The sequence below is a fragment of the Ovis canadensis genome, chromosome 1 (assembly GCF_042477335.2).
Source record: "Ovis canadensis isolate MfBH-ARS-UI-01 breed Bighorn chromosome 1, ARS-UI_OviCan_v2, whole genome shotgun sequence".
Lineage (NCBI taxonomy): Eukaryota > Metazoa > Chordata > Mammalia > Artiodactyla > Bovidae > Ovis > Ovis canadensis.
Window position 1 is genome coordinate 106,726,792 of NC_091245.1, and position 10,205 is coordinate 106,736,996.

At 40.4% G+C, this 10,205-nt stretch overlaps 1 protein-coding gene across 2 annotated transcripts; it reads right to left on the reverse strand.

Annotated features, from left to right (window-relative positions):
• Positions 1-287: 287 nt before the first annotated feature.
• RIT1 (Ras like without CAAX 1) lies at positions 288-9,988 on the reverse strand. 2 transcript variants are annotated; one of them, XM_069544305.1, is made up of 6 exons: positions 9,383-9,988; positions 8,778-8,922; positions 8,549-8,605; positions 6,044-6,117; positions 5,632-5,823; positions 288-2,980 (listed from the first exon to the last, which is right to left on the reverse strand). In XM_069544305.1, exons 2-6 carry the CDS (start codon positions 8,878-8,880, stop codon positions 2,750-2,752), a joined length of 657 nt encoding a protein of 218 aa, XP_069400406.1. In that variant the 5' UTR covers positions 8,881-8,922; positions 9,383-9,988; the 3' UTR covers positions 288-2,749. The 2 variants fall into 2 exon arrangements, with proteins under 2 accessions (XP_069400406.1, XP_069400417.1); XM_069544316.1 differs by lacking the exon at positions 9,383-9,988 and adding an exon at positions 9,118-9,273.
• Between the last annotated feature and the right edge of the window lie 217 nt (positions 9,989-10,205).

A 10,205-nucleotide genomic window follows, 5' to 3' on the forward strand; every position in this document is an offset into this window, starting at 1 on the left:
CAAGAGGGAACCTCTGCAGCCAATGGACGCAGCACCTCCACCTCCCTCCTTGGCCCTCAAGCTTTGTGAGCACCGAGGTAATCTCTTCGGATGAAGGGGCATTCCGTGGCATGCTCCTGACTACTTGATACAGCTGTTCTGTGCATGGTAGGCACTCAAAACTCTTTTCAATCAATATTTTCCAGAATATAAAATCTCACAGTATTCTTTTCTTAAAATGACCTCTGTATAACAATTCCAAACATTTCTACCCACATATAGATAAATAAAGGAAAGGGTCCAATAAGTTGTTTAAAAGTTTTGTATTGTGTCATACAAACTGTCTTCAAAAACAAGTGCATAAGTGAAAAATTTTTCTTCCCTTTGCTCCTCAAACATTACAGTAGACCAATTCCTGCTAATAGATCACAAAGGTAAAACATTATGTCCCCTTTTGAATTCTAAACAGTTAATTCTAGACACCAGCTTCCAAGTTTTGTAATTTACCAATCTGGTATGGACATAAACAGTTCCAGTGCTTTTCAACTTATCTATCCCTGAATTTTTCTCTCTTCAAAGTTCCAGGCAGTAATTGATTTTAATGCCCTCAAGTTAGATAAAGCTGACTATTTAGAGCTTATAAATTATTTACACTATACAATCACTAAGAATAGAACTATGACTTACACAGTATACCCCTCTAACTACTTAGCACCATGAACAGAATTCTCAATACTAATTGATGGGCTAATTATTCCAATGATCAAATATATGACACTGATAGTCTTAAAAACACTCATTTGTTATTTTTCTTATATACAATAGAAATTCCCTCCTGTCTTAAAGTTTTTTCTGGCAATATTCTCTGTTGCCTTGACTATCCTGAACTTCTTGCTTGATGCTAATAACAATTCCCTAGGTCATTAGTAATGAGAAGCTAAGGCATTAAACCTAACAGGCCCTAAGCTAGTTTAAATGTGGTGAAACACTATTCATAGAATTGCACCGTACGTATCTTCTGTCATGGTTTTCCAAAGTGCTATGATTCCATTACAATATTTGTCCTGCACAGATTCAAATTCTGTATCTTTCACTTTTGGATGGCTTGAGTACCATAAAACATGATTTATTTGGTAGCAAAAACATCTCCAGGAGTTTCAAAAGGGATCACTACTCAGCTAAAAAAGTTACAATCATCACTTTTCTTTAAACCTAGAACATATACCACTGATTGGAAGGAAAAACCCCATCCTTCTGTTGGTAATAAAAATGGAAAACAGTAAGTTGGGCTGTGTACTTTTTAAAAGGTGCTATACAAGGTCATGTTCTTGAAGTGGTCACAAACGCTGCTTCAGTGACATTCAATGTTCAACATGTGCTACATTACTCTTAGCACTTTTGTACTTCATCTCCACACACAGCAAGTTCAGGTATCAAAATAATCCTGGTTCTAAAAGAAAGCGCTCACCACCAATATTTAAAGCTGATTCTTCCCAAGAAGATAGGATAGTTTTTCCACTATGCGGTTATCAAAGTGGTATTCTCTTAGGCTAAGCTTTGTCAAGGCTCAGAGAAAACCCTGAGGTGAACTTAGCAAGGTCCTTGTAAAGAAACCTTCAATGAGAAACTCAACATATGGGGATTTTAAAGCTTCAAGACTGGCTCATTAAACAGAAACGCCACAGGCTTTCTTAGAACACTGAGTCTAGTGATTGTCTGTGTCAAGGAGGCGCATACTCAATTTTACTAACTCCTGATGAGTCTCCTCTGAATGGAAAATGCAGTCAGTCTGACGAAGGGCCTATAAAACATTCTGCCAGGCTTAGCTGTCCTAGAGAGCATGGAGAAGTGAGGGGAAAGCACTAGGAAACAATTAATACTGGTGAGTGCAACTCTGGGGAAAAAAATAAACCTGTACAAGGCAATGGCTATCCCAACCAAGGATTTAGATTAAACAGGAGTTTAGTAATCTAGTAATGGTTTCCAAAGTGTTTACCTTTGAAGGTAAAGAAAGGTAAAACCCTGAAAGGAACAGTAAAGTAACGCTGTAGGGAGAAAGCAAGCTTCATTACATTTTACGTGTTTGTTCTCCCAGTGAATCTGGGTCAAATGTGTACTTCTCAGAAAAGACAGGCTCCTCTGGGGAGCACTGTTCTGATCCTACCTTTTTCTAGCAAGTTCCTGCAAAAACATACAGCCTGATTTCCCCATTCTCATCACTATCTGCAACAGGAGTCAGTTCCATAGCTATCGGCTGAACTTTAGCACTGATCTCTGTAGAACTGATTTCCCGATGTGATTTTTATTCTGTCTCCAGGAAGCACAGCATGAATAGAAAAGACAGAAGTCCTTCCCTGAAGTCCTTCCCAGGAAACTGCAGTTGGGACCGCAAGAGAGTGCAGAATAGTGCATGGCAAAAAATTCCTCTTGTGAGCTTAGTCAAACACATACGGTAGGCATATTCCCCTGGGCATAAAAAACTTACATTAATTAATGTCAGCAACAGAATCCAAAACATTGGTAGATCAAATTCTAATGTGGCAAATTAAAGAGTAGACAGTGCTCCACTGGGTTAATAGAATTAGCTAAGAGACAATCCTTTAAATACCACATCACTGAAATCTCCTAGTGGGCATGTCCCCTTCATCAGTTACTTTTAAAATAACGGTCATAACAGGAGAAAGAACAAGCACCATGCTCACTAATGCAGATTACTGGACTGCTCTGATCAAGCACTGCAGTTCACAGATAGACATTTCACATCTTTCCTTCAGGTTACTGAGTCTTTCTTCTTCCGGAATGGGGATTTCAGCCTCTTCCATACACTGTTTTTGGGCTTAGATTTTTTCTCCATGGCCAGCACTGCCTCCTTTTCCTTCCTACGAATCTCCCGGACAAGGGCATGGAACACATCATCGATGTAGTAGCGGTATGCAGCAGATGTCTCAAAAAAGGGGCAGCTGAATTCTCGGGCCAAAGCCAATCCTTCTTCCTTGGTGACCTTTAAAAATGTAAACAAGAGAAAACTTCTAGTGGTAACAGCATAGTGGAATTTTAGCTGAGCTATTTAAAATCGTAAAAAACAATACTGTTAAAGTGCTGCACTATGTCAACAAATCTGGAAAACTCAGCAGTGGCCACGGGACTGGAAAAGATCAGTTTTCATTCCAATCCCAAAGAAAGGCAGTGACAAAGAATTTCAAACTAGCGTACAATTGTGCACATTTCACACGCTAGCAAGATAATGCTTACAATCCTTCAAGCTAGGCTTCAGCAGTACATGAATCAAGAACTTCCAGATGTACAAGCTGAATTTAGAAAAGGTAGAGGAACCAGAGATCCAACTGCCAGCATCTGGTGGATCATAAAAAAAAGCAAGTGAGTTCCAGAAAAACTGCTTCATTGACCACACTAAAGCCTTTTTAACTCTGCGGCTCACAACAAACTGTGGAAAATTCTTAAAGAGACAGGAAAGCAGACCACCTTACTCATCGCCTGGGAAACCTGTGTGCAGGTCAAGAAGCAGCAGTCAGGATCTTACATGGAACAACGGACTAGTTCAAGATTGGGAAAGAAGTGTGACAACGCTGTATACTGTCACCCCATTTATTTAACTTACATGCGGAGTACATCAGCAAAATGCCAAACTGGATGAAGCACAAGCTGGAATCAAGATTGCTGGGGAAAATATCAACAACCTCAGATATGCAAAAGATACGACTCTAACCGCAGAAAGTGAAGAGGAACTAAAGAGCCTCTTGATGAAAGTCAAAGAGGAGAGAGAAAAAGCTAGCTTAAAACTCAACATTCAAAAAACTAAGATCATGGCATTTGGTTCTATCACTTCATGGCAAATAGATGGGGAAAAAGTGGAAACAGTGACAGATTTTATTTTTTGGGTTCCAAATTCACAGCAGTGACTCTAGTCATGAAATTAAAAGATGCTTGCTCCTCAGAAGGAAGTTATGATAAGGCTAGACAGCATATTAAAAAGCAGAGACATCTCTTTGCCAACAAAAGTCTATATAGTCAAAGCTATGGTTTTTCTAGCAGTCATGTATGGATGTGAGAGTTGGACCATAAAGAAGGCTGGGCGCTGAAGAATTGATGCTTTCCAACTGTGGTGCTGGAGAAGACTCTTGAGAGTTCCTTGGATAGCAAGGAGATCAAACCAGTCAATCCTAAAGGAAATCAACCCTGTATACTCACTGGAAAAGACCCTGATGCTGGGAAAGATTGAGGGCAGGAGGAAAAGGGGTGACAGAGGATGAGATGGTTGGATGGCATAACTGAAACTCGGTGGTTTGATCAGTTTGAGCAAACTGGGGGATAGCGAAGGACAGGGAAGCCTGGTGTGCTGCAGTTCATGGGGTCGCAGTGTCAGACAAAACTTAGCGACTGAACAACAGCAGCAGAAAAAAATTACAGCTGCCGCCCCAAAGTGAAGTAACAGGAAGAGCCCTCTCCAGCTCTGGAGATGTCCCAGCAGAGCAAGCACAGTGATATCTGTATTGCTGAGAGGCTGGATTATTTCACTTCTCAGACTCCTTCCATCTTCAAACTATGTGATTCTATTTCTAGTCTACTTTAAAGGTAACTTTTTGGAACAGGGAGTATTTATAGATGTCAAATATACAATCTTAATTTCCTCATACATTTCAAGAAAGTAAATCACAAGGGAAACAGAAGTTGTAATTGAGCTACAACACTGAAAACCATAAGAACCTGAAATCAACATATCAAATCATGAATATAACATAATTTCTCCTGCTTTTGGATGTTTAGCCTTTTTCTACTTTTTTGCTGCCATAAATAGCCTAGCAACAAATATTTCATATATAAATCCCTGAATAGATTATTCTGAAGAGGAAGCAACCAAGAAACATCACGAACTTAACTATTATCCAATTACTTCTAAAAATTCTATACCATTCATTGCCTTCACTAGTGGTGATAAACATGCCCCTTTCACTATAGCTTCATCTCTATACCAAAAAGCAAAATTTTAAACACTGCTGCTAATTTGAAGGGTATCACTCATTCTAAAATCCTCTACAATTTCCCTTATTCTCCCTCTACTGGGCTCATAATCCTCACCATCAGGAAGTATACCTTGAAGCCTAAGTTTCTCTCTTTGCAACAAAAAGAGACTTATTTCTGAGGCTTTAGGAAGTAAAAGGCCCATGATACCTCCATCTGTGCTTATGCTCACTTGTGTCTGACTCTTTTCGACCCTTTGGACTATAGCCTGCTAGGCTACTCCGTCCATGGAATTTTCCAGGCAAGAACACGAGTAAGTAGCCATGTCCTCCTCCAGGAGATCTCCCCAACCCAGGGATCGAACTTACGCTTCCTGTGTCTCCTGCACTACAGGTGGGTTCTTAACTGGCTGAGCCATCAGGGAAGTCCGTGACGCCTCACTTAAAGTGTATCCTATTTGTCATCTGATTTGTCACCTGTGGACTTTGTCCTGTAAACTGATTCCTACAATCCAGATTTTACCCAAAATAATAGCAAGATATAGGGACATTTTCCAGGCTGGGGAGAAGCTAATTTTAAATTTTCATTTTAAGGCACAGAAATGTATAAACCGAGAAACACAAATGACTAATCTCACACAATTACATATAGCATTTTCTAGTCTATCCTCACCTGTCTTAGCTGCTTTAGGTCAGACTTGTTTCCCACAAGAACCACAGGAGTATCATCAGTACGTCGAACTCGATAAATAAGCTGTTTAAACTCCCGAACTTCATGGAAACTTCGACGATCGGTAATGGAGTAACAGATAATAAACCCTTCTCCTGCCCTCATATACTGATCCCGCATGGCTGTAAACTCTGCCTAGAGGGAAACAAGGGTCATTAGTGTACTAATACAACCTAAAACTATACATACTTTAGCTATTTAGTTCAGATCAAAGAGAGATTTGTTACCTGCTGTCCTGAGTCAGAGTGCATGAAAAATTAAAAGAAATGAACCAGTGATCTTCTCTGCATAAGTATTTCCCTCCCCTTTACTAGCATGAAAAGGCCTTTACTCATAGCATTTTGAGATTTAATACCTGTCCAGCCGTATCCAAAATGTCCAGATTGGCAGGCTCATCATCAATACGGATCCGGATTTTATAAGCATCTTCTACAGGAGGGAAGAGAGGCAGTACTATCAACTTATAAATGCAGGAATATGCAACCTTATTCTGAAATTCATCTTATGGAAAAGATGATTACACACAAGTTTCTTTAAGTGCCCAGATGTTCAAAGGAAGCCCCTAAATCCATTCAGATATGTAAATTGTGTCTTCAACTAATTTTTTTCTTCCACATAAGCCATGACGTAAATTTATTCATAGCTTAAACTTCTCAGACTTCACCTATAATTCTAAACTAAAAAAGAGCTCAGAGATTGTCTTTTTGAAAAGCGTTAGGCCATAAAAGTAACTTCACCATTTATTAAAGTTATTAAACACTAAGCATTATATTAAGTGATTTATATATATTAACTCATTCAATAGTGACAATAATTCAGTGAGGTGGTATTAACTCCATTTTACAGATAAAAAAAACTAAATGTTACAAAGTTCATTAGTGCTTTATTTATAGTTCCTCCTCATTTTTAATACAGGAAAAAGAAATATCAGTCTCCTAAAGAATTCAAAATTTCTCCTTTATGAGAGGTATTTCTCTATGTATATTATTATGGTAATCTTGGAAAATACCAAAAAGTAAAAAAGAAAAGCCTCACTATTTCCACCATTCAAACATTTGCTCCTTACACCCTGATGTATTTCCTTCAAACAGTTTTTCCTGAATCCCTGCTTCTGACTCTTCCTCAGAGATGAAGGGCCTACTAAACCAATGATTTTCAAACTACAGGTCATGCAGCCATCCGTATTTGTGAGTTGTGGATGAATTTAATGGGTTAGGACCAGCATTAAAATAAACAAGGAGAAATCTAAAATGAAAGAGGAAATACAAAAGTGCAACATAAGTAGTGAGGTAAATAGAGTTTCACGGTATTTTAATTACATATACATATGTGTAAATGTATACGTATATGTGCATGTTACAATATAAAGATTTTCTTCTTAGATTTAGCAGCCAAAGTTTGCCACAAACTTGCACTAAATTAGAAACTAAATGAGAGGCTTCTCCATCCATGGGATTTTCCAGACAAGAGTACTGGAGTGGGTTGCCATTTCCTTCCCTAAGGGATCTTCCCGACACAGGGATCGAACCCAGGTCTCCCGCATTGTGGGCAGACGCTTTACCCTCTGAGCCACCAGGGGAGCACAAATGAGAGCAAACAACCCATATCTTTTTGCTCACTACTGTAACCCCAGGGCCTAACACAGTGCTTGGCACATAACTCAGTAGGTAAAAGTATCTGTTGTTGAATCAGATGATATTGTCAGAAGAGCAGCTGAGTGGGGGGGAGGGGAACTTTTTCAGGGGACAAGTTTTTAGTTTAATTTTTTGTTGTTGTTGTGGGGGAGGGGGTCCACCATGCTGCTTGCAGGATCTGAGTTCCCTGACCAGAGTTGGAACTTGTGCCCCCTCGAATGGAAACAGTCTTAACCACTGGTCTGCACTGTCAGGAGTCCCAGGAAAAGATATTTCTAAGTAAATTATACTAAGCCCTAAATTCATTTTGTTCCTAGAATTCCCACCAGTGTGAATTTGTGAACAATGTTCTAAATTGAATATAGTACATGAAAAAATAAGAACTGTTTCTGTTTTCCCCAAGCCACAAAAGCATCTACTATATAAAATGACCACATCCAAAGATGGGTTAGCACAGAACACTCATTGGCTTGACCCAACGGAAATTCTCCTGAGACCCAGGATCGACAGTGTCACCTCCTGAAAACATAACTAATACAGCGGCCTTCTGTGCCTCCCCATTCCCATCACAAGTTTTCTATAATCCTGGGATATAACTAGTAAAAATCAAACCTGTCTCCTTATGATGTTTAGAGAGAATAGCAATTTTTTTTAAAATTATTTTTTACTCTCTGTTTTACTAATAACTGAGCATTAAGGACTGTGAAAGACATGAAGAAAGACCTTGCTATGTAATGAACTTGAGGTATAAGGAAGTAAATGAAGCGCTTCTAGTGGAACAAGTAAGTCCAGGCTCTGGATGTCTGGGTTGTAAAGAGTTCAGCAGGCTGGCTCTACTTGTTTTTCTGCTTCCTTTTGTGGAAGTTCAAACCAGCTGACTCATAGTTACAGAGTCAGTCTCAAATCAGACCCTTAGAAAAATGGTTAAGTGGCCCTTAAATTTTTCCTTTAACCTGGCAACATGGTATACCAACCATAAAAATATAACAAAGTGTCCCATTAATGTTCAATAAAGACAGACTAAGATGGCTGATGTACATCGACTTAAGCTAGGAAAAAAGAAAAGATTCATTTGCTTAGCAATCACTATGATACACTTATTAAGTAAGTCTGTTTAGGCACCAAAAAAGGATCAAAATATAAATGGTTTAAAACTGTTTCAAAAACTGACACAAAGTAACTTTTATGGGGTTTATTTGTAAAACATAAGTGATGCTCTGACTTACCAATGGTGGGATCATGATCTTCTGGAAATCGGTGGCTGATGAACTGCATGGTCATGGCTTTAAAACAAGAAATGAAAGGTAAAATCCACACAAAGATGACCCATGGAAAGAACTGTTAAGTATCAATACTGCATGCTAGCCAGTCTCCCAGCTGATTTGGGTGGAAGGCATTTGTTGTAAGCATTTTTCATTCTTACTTCTTGTAAGATGGAAGAAAAACGTCACCTACCGCTTTTCCCTACACCACCAGCACCCAGCATCACTAGTTTATATTCACGAGACAGCCCTGCAGGGCTGCTACAGCTACCAACTGGGCGAGTCCCAGAATCCATTGTCCTCTTGGAGAATCCCGGGCTGCCCCGAGGAAAAGGCACCTAGAATAAAAGAAAAAAACATTTAATCCAGGATGGAGGCACCAGTGACGACAGTCCTAGTCAGCGCCCTGCCTTCCCATACGCTGGCCTAGGCTCCTGCTCCCTTTCTGGCGGCCGTAAAAGAAATCCTCACCATCACCTTCCCTCCCGGACAGTTCAGTCTTATGACTTATCACAGGTTTTCCGAATTATTACATTTTTCCAGAAGGTCTAGAGACAAAGAAATCTTGAATTTTTCAAACCGGGACACAGCAGGAAGGAGCCCAGTGAGAAAGCTGAGGTTTGAGGACCAAAGGAACACCTCCCCTAGGCCGCAAGGGTCCTCTCACGCCAGCGGCACCCGGAGGTTCCGCCCCCTCCCCATTCCTCTCTTCGGCCCCCTCCCCCAGCTGCATCCCCGGCCCGCCTCAGGCCCTCCCCCCTTCCGTTTCAGGAGCCAGTCTTCTCCTGCTGCTCTTACCCGTCGGAACTTGAAGGTCTCGGCCGGTCTGATCACCTACTTCGTCCTCCTCACTCGCGCCGAGGATCCGACACTGACCTGTGACCCCTCCCGCAGCCGGGAAAGATGGCGCCAGCAGCGCCCGCGTCCCGACCGGAGGGGCGGGGCGCCCCCGTGACGCCCGCAGCTGGCCACACCCCCTTCGGGGAGGGCCATTTTCCCTCCAGGTCCTCAAAGCCAGTTCCGCGCCTCACCAAGGGCCCATGCCCACGAAGGCGTTAAAAGTTAACTTACCCGGTACTGTATATTAAAAAAATTTAGCCAAATATAATGGGTAAACAAAGGAAACGGGCACCCACCAAATCCTCCCCAAAAGAGCACCAAGATCAAGTTTAAGGCTTAACAGCAGAAAAAGAATACTCCCTAAATGGACAAAGGCAATGACTTGGGCTCTTAAATGACTTGAGACAATCAGGTCTCAAAGACAACTAGTTATACTAATCAAATTTCTGCACATATTTTAAGCAAATGTTAAGTGAAATATTTAGAAAAAAATTTTTTTTAATTTTTAAGGAATATGCCTTCCCACAGGAAATGATAATTCGAGTTTTCAGGTGGCCTTAAATAACAGCACAAATGAAGGAGTTATCAACTATATCCACCTGTAGGTAGCACAAACAACCCCACTGGGAAATTTTTCTATTGCAACTTTTGCACCCTTCCTTCTTTTTGAAGCAGATTTTTCCAAGAATAATTTGCATTTCCTTTAAAAATGCTTCCTTCACTCAGTACCTTTAACCATGTTCAATAAAGGGGGACAATATGAAAGTGAAAAATATCCATC